General features: G+C 38.5%; 1 protein-coding gene across 1 annotated transcript in view; it reads right to left on the bottom strand.

The window, feature by feature from the left end:
• SLC13A1 (solute carrier family 13 member 1) overlaps positions 1-15,329 on the bottom strand; it is a 119,768-nt gene extending 104,439 nt beyond the window's left edge. The window contains exon 1 of the mRNA XM_032870273.1: positions 15,222-15,329. Within this exon, the coding sequence (XP_032726164.1) occupies positions 15,222-15,320 (99 nt within the window). The 5' untranslated portion in view covers positions 15,321-15,329. The remainder of the gene's footprint in view (positions 1-15,221) is intronic.
• Between the last annotated feature and the right edge of the window lie 1,180 nt (positions 15,330-16,509).

Raw genomic sequence — 16,509 nt, 5'->3', positions numbered from 1 at the left:
GTTTGCGTTCTGATCCCTGCTCCTTATCATGCAACCTCTTTCTGAACTTTAATACATTGCATTCAACCAACTCGTCATACTGGTAATTCCCCAGATGCCCTTAAGGGACAGTTTCTAACTGCCTCTAACTATACTCTTGACTCTGGACTCTTGGACTCTTTGACCCAGTCTGACTATTGAGACGATGCAGCAAGCTCACTACCAAGACTAACAAGAACATACATTTTATTTGACTCATGATGATATGTATGTGTGTGAGTTTCATTTGAATCATGATTTATAAACCAACACATTTCATGTTAAAAATAAAATCTGAATTTCTGGCTTTCCTTGAAAAACTAAGGAATTTGGTAATATTGGGATCATATTCTTCCATGTCAACAATTGTTCAGACTCAAGGAGCGCTTACCCTTCAAAGACAGACTTGTGCTTTTCAGTTCTGCATAGCACTACACCTTTTCACTTTATTCTCTTACCTGCTTGACCTTTGTTAGCATCTCAATAAAATCTCTGGTAATAAAAATGCTATCCAGACATGCTGCCTTGCAAATAAATCTTGTTTTACCATTTCAGAATCAACACTTGGACCATTTGTTTGAATTTCTCTGCCTCACCCCCAGTGTGGTCCATGGACCAAGAGCTTGTGAGAGATGCAAAAATCAGGCCCTTCCCCCATGCAGAATCAGAATCAGCATGTTCAGTTTCCCCAGGTGACTCTTACCCAGGTTCAAGTTTGAGAAACACTGAGTTATTTCCTCTTCCAAACCTTCCCTTCAATCTCTAATTCTGGGTCCAACTTGGAAACTGGACACTCGCTTTCAGGTAATGTTCCGCCCAAGTTTCATCTCCAGATTCAGAACATATTTTATAAAGTTCCCCATCCTTCAGTGTTAAGGTTCAAATTTATGTCTTGTCTATGGAGCCTCCCCCAAACACTCACGTGCATTTTATATTTTTGCGTATGAGTCCCAGGAGGTTGTAATTACAGCTGGCTAAGGCACCATATTTGCATTGTTCCTAAGAGTTGCCTTCCCAGAATCTATGGGAAATGCCCCATTTTTCTTAACTTAATGAAAGCTTTAAGTCTAAAAGGGAGGAATGCAGAATTATCCAGAGGGCTAGGGCTGGGTGGTAGGATGGCAATCTGTCTCCATTTTCTTGGGATAGTGCTGGTTTACACCTATTGCCTTTCTGATTAGGAACCCTTTCCATTCTCGTGTCCCTCATTAATAAATTACACAGCTATCCTATTGATGGGTCCACCATCCCAGGAATACCTCCTTCCAATTCCTGTTTTCTATTACGTGATCTTTCTTGGTCAGGCTTGGAGTCATGGGCAAGAAAGTGTTCTTTTCCATCAATAACTTTCAGGTATTTAACAACAGAAGGTTAATCCAGATACAGTGTCAAGCATTTTCTTTTAAGAATCTAATATTAAAATATACAGAATTATTTTTAAAACCAAAGATCTATGAACATTCTTGTTAAGAAGAAGGAACAAAAGATAGAGGAAAACCTTTCATTGTTTTCCATTATTCATATACATTAAAAAAAAAACTGATATTAGGGTGAGTAATTTTCGGTGAACAGGCTCTTCTGATGAAGAAGAAAACTGAACAGTTGTGTGTGCTGCCACTCAAAAGTGTGTCCTGGATATCTGATCCACAGAACCAGCTCTGGGGTCGGGGAAAAGTTCCTTCATTTTGTCAGTAAAAATCCAGAGACTGACCCATTATCTCTAGCTATATCATCTCTGTTTCCTGTTGATCCCTTTAATTTTTTTTTCTCTTCCCTCTCTCTACCTTATCACCAATCCCCCTACTCTTAAAGTACAGCCACTCCCCCATTACCGCCACTAGCCATCACAACCACTACTCCTACTACCATGAGCAAACAATAAAGCAACAACAAAGAAAGGCCAGCCGTCAAGTCAGTTAGACTGTGGGTGAATTGTTTCCCCCTCTCTTTCAATTCCTCTCAAGTCTAGTGGAAGTCGCTGTTATCTTTATTAAAATGAACTCTGCAACCATAACAAGTAATAATTTGAATAAAATTTTGTTCTAGAAATAGCAAAGCACTTTGGTACATGAGTTCTTGAGCTGAATTAGAGCAACACAATAATGTCTACTTCTTTTTTGTTTGTTGTGATGGAAAATATAGAAAGAAAAAAAGATTCAAAATTCTGACCAAGACTGATTTTATAAAACAGATTTTTTTTAAAAATCATGATTTATTCCCAAAATACTACACAAAACAAAGGGTGCGGGGAGTTGAGAGGGCTTCCTCAAATAAAAATACCTCAAAATAAAAGCATAAAATTTTCTGTTCAAAAATTTATATATTCCCTACAATTTCCAAAAATTACATGGTAAGTTCAGCAAATAAACCACATGCAGCCAGACAGAGGCTGTTGTGCAGAATACATATGTTGTAAATCCTATTACATAGCATGAAGTGTAATGTCCCTTAAGCAGGGTTTCCTGCTCTGTGTTGTGTACAGTGTGCCTCCCTGGCTCATTTAGGGCCACCTCCACCTTTTCTATTCTCTCATACTGCCAGAGAGATGAAGCTATTAAGTGCAGACTGGTTATCAGTATGGATAGGAAATCCCTTTTTCTGACAATATAGAAAAATGTACTAGAAACCTTCTAGCATGGGGCACCTGGGTGGCTCTGTGGGTTAAGCCTCTGCCTTCAACTCAGGTCATGATCTCAAGGTCCTGGGATCGAGCCCCACATCTGGCTCTCTGCTCAGCGGGGAGCCTGCTTCCCCTTCTTTCTCTGCCTGCCTCTCTGCCTCCTTGTGATCTCTCTCTTTCTGTCAAATAAATGAATAAAATATTTTTTTTAAAAAAGAAACCTTCTAGCAATATATCTTTTTTTCCTTATTTTTTATTATGTTTATTTAGCCAACATATAGTACATCATTAGTTTTTGATACAGTGTTCAATGATTCATTAGTTGCATATAACATCCAGTACTCATCACAATATGTGCCTTCCTTAAAATCCATCACCTGGTTACCCCATCCCTCCACCCCACTCCCTTCTGTAACCCTCATTTAGTTCCTGGAGTCCAGAGTCTCTCATGGTTTGTCTCCCTCTGATCTTTTCCCCATCCAGTTTTCCCTCCTTTCCCCTGTGGTCCTCTGCCCTAGTCCTTATGTTCCACATATGAGTGAAACCATACAATAATTGTCTTTCTCTGCTTGACTTATTTCACTTGGCATAATTTCCTCCAGTCCTATCCATTTGATGCAAAAGTTGGGTATTCATTCTTTCTGATGGCTAAGTAATATTCCATTGTATATATGTACCACATCTTCTTTCTTCACTCATCTGTTGAAGAACATCTTGGCTCCTTCCACAGTTTGGCAACTGTAGACGTTGCTGCTAGGAACACTGAGGTACATGGGCCCCTTCTTTTCACTATATCCCTATCATTAATAAATAACATTTGGTTTTAAAATTAAATAAGGTTTACTACATATATTATTTTTCAACTTATTTTTTCACTTATGTGAAGAATGACTTTTTACTCTATCATTTTACTTATGTTTGTCAAATACATTCATGTTGATACATGTAGACCTATTAATTCATTTTAAATGGACATGGCATTTCTTTTATGAGTGTATTACAATTCATTTGTCCATTTTTCTACTGAAGGCTCTTTCCCTTCAATTTTTCATTATTATTAGGCTATTAACATCTTTTTACCTACCTTTATGTAGATAGAGGAAAGAGACTTTTTAAGCTAGAGTATAAAAGTAGTAGTGAAATTCTGAATGAAAGGGGTGGAGTCTAACTGTAGTGGGTATTGCCAGTTGTTATCCAAGATGGTTGTATCCATTTATATCAGTACTAACAATGTGAGAAAGTTCCATTTTACCAACCATTAGTATATTGGGCTAGTTTATTTGACAATCCGATGGTATGAGAAGTTCTTCTTAATTCAATTTGTATCAGCTTGAATACCACTGAAGTATTTTTTCATGGTCATTGGACATAATTGCTTCTCTTACCTTATTTATAGCCTCTTACCATTTTTCTGTTGCTTGTTTGCTTCTCTTTTTCATGAATTTGTGGTTACTTTTAGATTTTTAATATTTCTTTATAAGTTAAATACTTACAAATATTTTTCTTAATCTCTGGCTGATCTCTGCAATTTGCTTTATTCTATTTTTGGTTGAAAAGATTTTACTGCAGTTATTTTAAAATTCTTTGTTATTTTGTTTTTACTACCTTGTATGAAAAATTCTTCCTGTATTATATACTTCCATGTTTTTTTCTAAAATTTAAAATTTTCAAGTGTAGGGCCTTGATTTATTTGTATAGGAAATTGATACCTTATTTTTCCTAAATGTGTAGCCAGAATGCCCTGGCTTTTTAAATTGGATGGTCCATCTCCTCCCCACAATTCCTGTTGCTCTGTATTTCCTATGCCAGTTTGGTTTTTTGTTGTTGTTTTTTTGTTTGTTTGTTTGTTTGTTTGTTTACAAATGCAGGCACATGTGTTTCTGGGCTCTTTATGTTGTCCCTCAATCATGGTCACCTTTTAAAAATCACTTCTTGCAAAATTATTAAACTCTTTTAATTATTATAGCTTTTCAACAAATTCCGCAATCTGTAGCTCAAGTCTCTCAAACGTGCCTTGATTTTATTATTGTTTTTACTCTATTTGTAGTGCTTTCATCTCTGTGTTGTTTCCATTCTCAGTCTTTCTTTTTTAGTATTATTAAACTTTTCTTTCTTTTTTAGAGTTAAATTTAATTAACATATAGTGTATTATTAGTTTCAGAGGTAAAGTTCAGTGATTCATCAGTTTTTGTTTTTTTTAAGTTTTTATTCATTTGTCAGAGAGAGAGGAGAAGCAGGGAGAGCGGCAGGCAGAGGGAGAAGCAGGCTCCCCAGACAGCCAGGAGCTTGATGCGGAACTCAATCCCAGGACTCTGGGATCATGACCTGAGCAGAAAGCAGACACTTAACCAACTGAGCCACCCAGGCACCCCACATCAGTCTTATATAATACCCAGTGCTCATTAATCACTTGTCTTCCTTAATGTCCATCACCCAGTTACACCATCCCTACACCCACCTCCCCTGCAGCAACCCTGTTTGTTTCCTATGATTAAGAGTCTCTTATGGTTTGTCTCCTTCTCTGATTTTGTCTTGTTTTGTTTTTCCCTCCCTTCCCCTATTATCCTCTGTTTTGTTTCTTAAATTCCACAAATGAGTGAGAAATATGATAGTTGTCTTTCTCTGACTGTCTTAGTTCACTTAGCATAATACCCTCTAGTTCCATCCAGGTTGTTGCAAAAGCAAGATTTCATTTTTTTGATGGCTGAGATGTATTCCATTGTATGCATGGATGTGTGTGTGTGTATGGCATCTTTCTTATCCATTCATCTGTTGATGGACATGTGGGCTCTTTCCATAGTTTCACTATTCTCAGTCTTTCTTAATTATCTTCTTGCATGTTGAGATTGAGTGGTAGTTGTTTTATTTTTGTGTTTGTTCTTTCTGTATTCTTTATTCCTCATCTAGAAGCTTTACAGTTGCCTCCAGTAAGTCCCTAGCTTCCCATCTGGAATGTCTTATCTTGGCAGCCTGAGGTCCTGTCCTACTAGGACAGTGCAAATCCAATCATCTATCTGGATCCATTAGCTTGAGTCAGGTCCTGGTGGAGAGTCTGGAAAGTGCCTATCTTGATGAATATTACCACAGACAGTTGTCTGTAGCTTTTTCTTTTTTGTAGCAAGAAAACTACTCTCTGGCCCTTATTTGGGTCATTGAATCTGATTGACCTCAGGATGAGGTGGGAGAATTTTCAACCATAGGTTCTCACCCTCACTGCCCTTGTTTGCTTGTCTGACCCATTCTGGTCTACAGAAACATATATTTGCTTTGTGTTTAAAGTGGAGAACGGTTAGGGTACAGGTATCCTAATTGTCTGAACTTCATCTATACTGCTAATCATAAACCTTATAGATAGAAGAACTTATTTAAAAGGTGAAGAAATCTAACAAATAAATAGACAAATCTGTTTTTCTGACTTATAAATAAGTAAAAGGATGGGAAAATAACATTTATGAATGTCTACTTCACACCAGATACAATACTTGGTGTTCTACATGACTTATCCTTTTTAGTCTACACCAACATTCATCTAGGTGGGTATTGTAATTCCATGTTCAAGTAGAGATCGATGATCACATTGCTAGTATGTGGTAGAGCCGGCCTTCGATCCAAGCAAAAATGCCATGAAAGCATATATTTTGTTATTTACTGCTCTATTCCCAGCACTTAAAGCAGCACCTGGCACATAGTAAGCACTCAGTAACATTTGTTGAATAACTGTTTTCTTCTCACAGTTTTTCAATGTTATTCCTACAGTTGTTTCTATTTATGTCTTGATCCCTATATAAAAGTCTTAATCACTATCCTAAACATAAAATTCTTCAGCATAGGAACCTCTTTTTTTTTTTGCCTTGTTTTCTCTTCTGTTTTCTCTCCTACTTGCTGGTACTGGATATCTGAACCCTCACCCCAGTGGGTGAATGTCTCTCCAATTTTCCTGGAGCTCTCATCTCTGTTGCCAGTAAACAAGAATTGAAGCTAAAACTTTTCCTGCATCGATTACTTCCTCACAGTTGACACTTTCATACTTCCCCAGGCCCCATTTAACAATAACACCATCATATCTTGTCTTAACCACCTCAACCAAGTGCAGCCAGGGTACTTGCTGCAGCGGTAGGAAGGCAAATGAAGCTATGACTAGGCAATTTGGATAATAGCTTCTCTCCCACAAATTCCAACTGTCAAATTGTCTTGGGAAGTATGGCTGATTATATTTAAAAATCACCTTGGTTCTCTTTTAAATTATACCTCCAGATGGAATTGAAATAAAAATTAGGCTGTAAAATATAGTTTTTTTACCCCTTCCCTCCATTTTTTAATGACACTCTGACTGATATTAGGGAGTAATTTGGCTGATGAATTAGTACGCATGTGGGTATGATCTCTCAGCACAGCTTGAGAAAAACAGGACCAATCACAGACCTCACTCACTGCAATTGATTTTCTAAAGAGAACGCAGAGCAATTAAGAAAGGAGAAAAATCATGCATTTTAAATCTGGGTGCTACAAGAAAAACACTATTATTATTTGACAGAGCCTGTAAAGGGCTTTGCAGAGTTTGTGATACACCTACCCCTTCTGCTGCAGTGATTTCTCAAGACGCAATCCATATTAATTACAAGGCTTAAAATGATTAGAAATATTCTCCTTTCAGAAGAGAAAGAGTAAGGAGGAGCTCAACTTACAAAGTCAAGGAAAAATGACTAGTATTTCTCATTAGTTTTTAGCCCAAATGGATAGCAGGGAAAGGCAACTGGTGGAGCCACTATGCCAATTACCTGAGAACATTTAACTCCTTCTTTCCATTTAATCTCTGCAACTAATTAGCACACAGTGCTTTACCCCCTGTGCACACAGCGGAACTAGAAATGACCCCAGAGTTCACCTAGTTCTCCAACCTGAGAACATTAGAGGGTGATCAAAATGCAGTCTGTGGATTATCTGCTTTAGAATCATGAGGAGTCTTTTCAGTGTGCACAGTCTTGGGCTTCACATCCAGAGCTGGGGATTTTAAACAAGTAGCTCAGGTGAATCTGGGGCAGCGAATCCCCAGGTAACATTTAAAACTCTTGATAAGAGTCTTGTTCACCTTCCAGATGGGGAAATAGGCCAGGGGTAGCATGACAGCATCACTGAGGGAGTTTTTCCGAATATGGGAGAGAAATCGGGGCAGCTGAGGCTATGCTGTGGCTAAAAGTCCCTAAATCTCAGCAGCTTAGACAACCGAAGTCTGGCTTGCTCCTACTATCTGTCCACCATGGGTCACAGCTACCCTGCAATCCGGGCAGATGGAGGCTTCACCTCAACTTATGCTTTTGTAACCAAAAACCCAGAAACAATGGAGTAAGGCAAACTGTGAGCAAGCTTTTAAGGATCTGATATAAATACCATTAAAGAAGCTATGTCCTCAATGGGCTTGGGAGTTAGATGGACTTGCATTTTTTTTTAAAGATTTTTTTATTTTTTTATTTGACAGAGAGCAAGTCACAAGTAGGCAGAGAGGCAGGCAGAGAGAGAGGGGGAAGCAGGCTCCCTGCTGAGCAGACAGCCTGATGCGGGGCTCGATCCCAGGACCCTTAGACCACGACCTGAGCCGAAGGCAATGGTTTAACTCACTGTGCCATGCAGGCGCCCCTCAGATGGACTTGCATGTAAATCCTCTTACTCCCTTTATAGACTGTGTGATTGGGCAAATTGCTTAACCTCTTTCATTAAGTCTCTGTATGTTCATCTGTAAGATGGGGATGATACTGAGTATTTCTAATGGTTGCTATGAAGCTAATAGTGGATATTCACATCCTTGTTGTTATCAAGCTAGGTATAAAAATGTACCATGGAAGGAAAAAAAAGAGACACCCTCCTCTTACACCAGTGTTCTTGTTCTGTCCTTTTGCCACACTTGTCACTCTATCTGAAGTTCTTTCCTATCATCATCTTCTTTCTCCCACATCCTATCTTTCCTCTAAGATCTGGCTTAAGCCCCCCACCTTCCTTCTGCCATGGGAAATCATCAGTCATTCATTCAGCATAGTTATCAACTATCTCCTGTGTGACTGGCAGTATGTTCTTAAGGCTTTTGTGTCCGGAGTGGGGAATGATGAAAGCAAAATGGAATACACACTATAATGCAGGCTGAAGTATCCATGATGCAATGAGGGCATTGAGGAGGATCCTCAGTTTGTGTCACTTCCAGAACTGCCTTTCTCAAGAAGGGCAGAGCAAGAGGAGAGAGCATTCCAGGACAAGGGTACAGCATGTGCCGAGACCAAGAGGCAAGAATAGCCATGAATAGTCAATAGTAACCCAGGGACTGCAAATGGTGAAATATCGCTAATGTGGAAACCACGAATGTGGGAGACAGGTACTGGGAGCTTGGGGGAGGGCTCTTAGGAAAAATAAATGGCAAAATCTCGAAGATCCATCAGTGTATACATGTTTTATATAGATATTTTTCCCCTGTAGGCAAAAATGAATCACTGGAGAAGTCTGACCAGGGGTACAATAGGACTAGGTTGGCATTTTAAAAATAGTGCTCTGGCAGGAGACTTTAGGGAAAAAAGACTGTGAAATGGTCCATGGGGAAGAGAGATGGGACAGCATCAAGGGAAGCAGTGCCAGGAATGGAGATGAAGAAGCAGAAGTGGGGGGGGTGGATTTAGGAGGTGAGGCAACATTGCCTGATGATTTGCAGTATCTGAGATGACACACAGGTTTCAGGCTGGGAATGGGGTGAAGGCTAGCAGGTTCTCTGAGACAAAGAAAGTAGAAGGAGAGGCAGATGGTGGGCCAATGGGACTGTGTGTCATTGCGGGCACGGAGGGGCTGGAGATGGATGAATCCCTACAGATTTATCTACCTTTTAATTACATGTCTAGACACAGATGATTTGTTTAAACCATTTGGCACTTATTTATATACAACCTTATTTTGTGATTAATGTTTGCCACAGTGTATACCGACTTTTCAGAAACTGTGCAAGCTACTTGACAGCAGAAATGTTAACTTAAACTTACGTTTGAATCCCACAGTTCATTGAGCACAATAGTTTGGGCTTAGCAAGTTCTCATCTCATAAAATACTCATGAAGGAATATATATCAAATTTGGATTTCCTGGTTTAGTTCATCTACCACATTATTATCAGCATGATTTCTATTTTTTCTTTTTTCTTGCCCTCCATCGTTCTGATACTCTTTTGTAACTAAAATGCTTACTTTCTTGGAGTTTACAGTATTCCCCCCCTTATCTTAAATCTCTACCATATTTTAAACCATTTAAAATAATATCAATTATTTCTATTAATATGTTTATTTGACTTGTCCCTTTCAAAGTTCATTATGTTTTCTTGGAATTCCTCCCTTTCCTCTTCTTTTAATTGTAGTCATTTTAAATTCTTCCCCCTTCATTTTCATTTTCTTTATGAAACTTCCCAACATACCACCTCCCTTCTTCTAGCACATTCTTTATCACTTATAAGGTTGCATTTCTTTATGAGCATGATATTTCTCCTGTATTTTTTTTTTTTTTATGATTTGGCACCACAAGTCTCTCATTACATATCATTTCTTCTATTTATTATAATTTCTATCATAACTTTAAAACTCATGGTATAGCAGATGAATATATTGTGAAGGAAGCATAGGTAGAACATGACAGCTGCAGAAATACAGCTGGTCCTTAATGCTGTAGTTCCTCCCTCCCTAACCTGTGCTGTGCCAGCACACTCTACTCTGCTATGTTGACTCTCCCAATCTCTTTGCTCTTCAAGTCTTTCTTGGTGCAAAATATTTTGCAGAGAAACCCTGAAGTATCTGAGAGATAACTGAAATCTGGTTTCGGTTTCGCAACCAATCAACTAGGGCATGCTGCTCAATATCTGTGTGTCTATTTCCCTTCTCCTTATCTCAAAAAGGCATCTGGGTGGCTCAGTCAGTTAAGCCGGTTAAGTGTGGGACTCTTACTTTAGGCTCAGGTCAAGATTTCAAGGTCATGAGATAGACTGGGTGTGGGGCTCTTACTCTCAGCGCAGAGTCTGCTTCAGATTTTCTCTCCCTCTCTCTCTTCCTCCCCCTCTCCCCTCAGTTATCCTCACATGTGTGCTCTCTCTTTCTTAAGTAAATAAAAAAATAAAAGAAAATCTAAAACAAAAGGGGGGTTCTAGTTAGAGATAAACTAGAAATAAGCTAGACAGAGTGAGATGTACCTAGAAGAAATGCACTCCACACAGAGAAAATATTATTGCTCAATTTTCTCCACTTACTGCTCCTTAAAACACTCTGGCCTTCTTTTTGTCTCTTTGTTTTATTAACAGAAATACAAAGAAAAGTCAAGAATTGGAAAAATGAGTAAGGAAATAGTACAGAGTAATGAGAAAAGTAAAAATTAACAAGATATTAGAAATAGTAATAAAAGAACAAAGTTGCACAGAGGCTATCATTGGAACTATGGCATGTGGCCAATTTTAATTTTTTATCTGGGAATATTTAATAAATTTCCTCTCTGAGATATGGAAATGAGAAAATTCAGTGTAATTATTAATTACATGCAAATATTTACATAAGTAGGAATTATGTTACAGGCTTGTTTTATTGATCATTAACTACTAATTGGAGAAAGACTAAGAATACCTCTTTGTTTATGTGACAGTTAAATAGACAGCATTTCTAATGTTTCAGAGTAAAGTAATAATAAAAATAGGATTCCTTTAGTAAAGTGACATCCCAATGTATTAGAAGTATACTTATTATAATACTGTGGAAGCTATAAAGACACAGATATTCAGTTTGGTTGAAATCACAGCTCTAGAGTCAGATGTTAATTGGAAACATCTATACAGCCACATTTTGGTAAGCTATTTGCTGTTTCTGTCTCTGTTTCTAATCTGCAAAATTGGACTAATAATTATACCTAATTCATAAAATTAAATTTGAGCTTCAGTTTGACATATTCTTTGCTATAAAATTTCCATAAAACCATTGAAAAACACGGTCTTAAAATTTCTTCCAACTAGAAGATATTAAGATGCCAACCTGATGCTGTGGCTCTAGGTGAACATCTGGGCACAGCTGTGAAGGGAAGGGGCAGCATATTTTGACAAGTTGACATGACCTACTTGTATAGCTGGGATTCTGGGACATTCAGCAAATGACATGTAAGACTGCTACTTCAGTCCTCACAGGCCTGTCCCCAGTGGTTAGAATCATTGCAGTGTTCTGCCTTGAAGACATTGAATAGCACGAGGTCAACTGAGGAAATGGTTAAGATACACCTCATCTGTGGTTTGACCTGTCTAAAGTTTTTTCACAAAGAGAAATACCTGAGTTGTTGATAATGACTATCAAGCTACACCTTATATACTGCTTCAAAATAGAGGCTAAATCTTCAAAAACACAGATATAGAAAAGACTAAAACATAACTGCTGTTGAAGTATGAATCTGGGGGGTGCCTGGGTGGCTCAGTGGGTTAAAGCCTCTGCCTTCAGCTCAGGTCATGATCTCAGGGTTCTGGGACTGAGGCCCGCATGGGGCTCTCTGCTCAGCAGCAAGTCTGCTTCCTCCTCTCTCCCTCTCTGCCTGCCTCTCTGCCTACTTGTGATCTCTGTCTGTCAAATAAATAAATAAAATCTTTTTTTAAAAAAAGCATGAATTTGGAGTTCTGACAGAATCTGTGTTTAAATCCAGTTTCTGCAGCACCTACCTATGTGATCTTTGTTGGGTCATATATCTTTGAGCATCAATTTTCAAATGTGAAATGCGAATGATGGAACATGTGTGATTGTCTTAATGGTTTGTACTAAAGGTTAAGTAAGATCATTTGAATAAAGCAGCTAGTAGAACGTCTAGAACAGAGGGTTTGCTCTGCAAAGGGAATCTCTTCTCCTTCACTTTGCATATCACATTACAAACCACCGAGGGTTTCTCATTATTGATATCACATTTCTGAACTGAGATGGAATTAAAGTAAGGGTTAAAGCCAGTCTATAGAAACAACTCAAAAATCAGTAGAAAAATGGGAAAAAAACCAGTCAATAATTCATTGTTCATTCTACATCATGTAGACTTAGTGTGTTTTTATAAAGCAAAATTGATTTTTTGTTTTGTTTGAATTCTTTAGTTGTTCTATTACTGAGTGTTTAGAAGCATTGAGTTCTCCAGTTCAGTAACCTGAAAGTTACAATAGATTTGGAACCATGTCAAAGTAGACTCTACTTCAAGTTCATACCCTCCAAAGGCCCGTATTCTTTGGAAAAAAAAAAAAAAAAAAGTTTTGCTTTCATTGTAAGCAAGAGTTAAAATAGTATTCTTCGAGTTTATTTAGCAGTTGATTGAATGATTAAATATGCATTTGAAGTAGCCAAAAATGAAATCATGTTATTGTACTAGGAAAAAAACCCTCAGATTAACACTGATTGAGTTTTAACAAATGAGTTGATTAGAGGAAAAGGAAAGAGGATCACAGTTCATCAAATGCAAGTTGAAGCCAGGTCCCTGGTTTCTCCACAGACCTAATGTACTCTTATCATACCACCTTGGGGGGAAAAAAAATCAATGACTGCATTTCTTAGCAAGAATACACTTTCTGATTAATGAATCATGCACTGAAACCACTGCTTTTTATTTATTTAGCTGTTCTTCCTTTCAAAGAATTTATATTAACTTTCTCTGAAAATTATGGAACATAATCAAAGTGTCATGCAAGTGACATTAAAGTGTGCATCAAAGGAGCAGCACAGATGATATGCGGTCAGAGACTAGGTTTGTACTGACTAGTTTAATTTCTGATTTTCTCTGCCATAAATAAGGACTTACACTGAAACTAACCCAGAAATATTAAAATATAGCAGAGTTCCAGGTAAGAACTAGGATGTACTCATAGTAGAATGGTAGAATTCAGCCAGGTCTAGGGAACCCACAGGAACAGGGGAGTTAAAAGAGAAGGCCATCATGCAGTAACAAGTCTCTGAAGGGGTTTTGGGTTGAGCGTTCAGATTAGAGCCCTGTGTCTGTGACTCAAATTTGTCATCTAGTGGCCACCAGAGACTCATGTAGGAGTCTTCGGAAGTAGCTGGAGGGGGAGGGGAAAGGAGGAGAGGGAAAGATTAAACACACAAAATTTGGAAAACAACACCAACCAAACCAAAACAATGGACTGTGCCTATTGTTTTCACTAGAAATTCTTTAAGGCTTTGAGGGTTCAGAACAATCTTTGACAACAAAAAGGATGGGGAGTCCTTTCCTTCCTCAACAGGGAATTGTGAAACATCAGTGTGAGGACAGCTCCAGTCAGGGAAGCTGCTAGAGCTGGATGGTTGGCCTCAGCAGCAGACAACCCACAGCCAGGGGCAGCAGACGCCAGTCCCTTCTCCAGCGCTGCAGGCAGAGGAGACCTTGGTAGAATCAAAAAGGACTATTCATTAGCTCACATGAATTTCTGTCAGAGGTTCCAAAGACTTTTGAGGGCAGACTTTTGAGGATTCAGCCTATCATAATTACTGTGATTCTATTTTAACTCAGACTGGTAAAACCTTGATTAATACTTGCTAGAGAAGAGCGTCAGAAAGGCATCATGGGGTGGTGGGAATTGCACCAGGTGTGGGTCAACCCATTTAGGGAGACTCTTGCGGCCCTCCTTACTGTGTGCCAGCCACTGCTCCAAGAGAGTGTTTGATGAGTGTTTATGCATTTAATTCTCACAGCAAGTCTGTTAGTATCCCAATCTTACACATGAGAAAATAGAACCATAGAGAAGTTCACTAATTTGCCCAACTCACTCAGCTTATAAGTGGTATACCTGGGACCTAAAGCAGAAAGTCTAACTCTAACGGTTGTCCTCTTACCAACTGACACTCATCACGCCTGACATAAAGAAGGTGCTCATTAAATGTTTCCTGATTCAAATAATTTTAGCATGGGATTAAAAATGTCCTGGGTTTAATGTTCTGGACTTAGTAAACTGACTACACTTAAAAGCAAACAGAAAAATGCTTATAAGTATACCAAAATGAAATAAAATCTCACATGATCAGAACATGATACAATAGTTTTTAAAATTTCCTGATTAACCAAGGAAAATTACTTCATGCTTTCAATGTTTTCTCATCCCATAAGGAAAATATATTTCTAGGAGGCTTGGTGGCCCACACCAAGCCATGGAGCTGACAAGTAAATTAGTCTGTGCTAGATGCTGGGTCTCCCAATTGTTTTTGTAGCTCTTCCCCCAGTAACATATTACTGCATGGGCTTGGGAGAAGGGATTGTGCTAACCCAGGATCCTCCTTGGAGACTGATTAACCAGAATGACAAGATCTCAAGGATTGTACTTCTTTGATCTTCCTCTCATCTAGTTGCCAGACAGAGAACAATTCTGACTGAATACATTATTTAATTATTTTAGTCATATTGAGAATCAACCATTAACCACTAAAAAGGAGAAAAAAGGACAAAACACAATGTATAACCATCCTGATTTCCAACTCAAAGTGGCGCCCCCACACACACCTCTGAACAAGGCAATTACATAGAAACAATAAAGAACAATTAAATAAATCAGGAAAACCACCAGCCTATTCTCCAGGTTCACTTACCTTGGTGCGAACGACGATTGGCAATGGCAGTAAAACCAAGAGAGTAAAAACTATAAGGAGAAACCGGCGATAAACTAAAATATAAGTAAGGACTTTCATCGTCCTGAGTAGGAGACTTTGAAAGTACTCTCCTCAAAATAAGGCAGATGTTAAATAACCAATGTGGATTAATATTTCTCCAGCCCATCATCATCATTTACTGACCCAGACTGATCAACATGAGTTAAAATTAAATCTTGATTTTTATTGTTTTACTGTCACAATTAACGTGGAGAGATAAGCCCAAGAGTGTTTGCAAGAAATTACTTGCCAATTGCTACCGTAGCTTTTGAAAGATACTGCAGTTCTTTCCCTATTTAATTTGTTCACATTAACTAGAATATTGACTGGCCATATCTAGCAGAAGGGAAAATTGTGAGGTTCATTGAGTTTGCCCACAGTGAGGCCCCTCTGCCCCTTCTGACGTCCCCTGACTTCTGGGCTCTACACTTCGGTGGTGCCTCAGGCAATCTCTACTGGATGCCTCCAATGCCCTTCCTAAGAAAGTGCATTTTCAGTGTGTGAATTGAAATAGCAATTCCAATAATAGGAATTTCAGTGTATGGACGTGTGAAAGGTAAGGGTTTTGGTACAGATGGATTCTTCTAGGGCTTCTCAGATAATGTGTTGAGGTAGCCCTCTACACCGCCTACATGAAGTTTGGCTCAGAGAAGAGCCCCTGACCTCTCTCATTCAGGAATTCTTTGCACTCATTCAAAAGATAAATACTACTTCTGATGTCAAGCATCATTTTCCTCCTAAGTACCACATTCAGTTGAAAATGGTTTATCTACTGTTTAAAAGCAAAGTTCTGTGTGTTTCTGGAACCCTGTAGTTTATTTTGATAGAAAACCAAAAATTATCATAAAGCCTTATGTAAGCGCTCCCCTGTTCCACTCTTTCAGGACTGAGTTGATATTATTGTGCTGACATTGACTAGATAATCAACAGGGAATCTGCACAGAGATGAGTCACTGGGGCCATCTAAGGGGGGTGTGTGTGTGGGGGGGTGGGTGTGTGTGTATCTGTGTGTAAGCACATGTGTGAAGATGGGTACGATTCTAACAGTGATATGGAGGATGTATTTTAATATTGCTCAGCACTAAAGACTCTGGTTTGTTTCTCATTACTTCGTAAATTAATAACCCAATATGCTTCAACTAAACAACTACTAAGTACCTAGCCCTAGGTATAAACAGAACACATTTCTTTCTATAATTTATAGTCAATTTCTCTTGGTATAAATACC

The sequence above is a fragment of the Lontra canadensis genome, unplaced genomic scaffold (genome assembly GCF_010015895.1).
Source record: "Lontra canadensis isolate GAN:19392208 unplaced genomic scaffold, GSC_riverotter_1.0 scaffold2, whole genome shotgun sequence".
In the NCBI taxonomy this organism is placed as follows: Eukaryota; Metazoa; Chordata; class Mammalia; order Carnivora; family Mustelidae; genus Lontra; species Lontra canadensis.
This window is presented reverse-complemented; position numbering and strand designations above follow the sequence as displayed.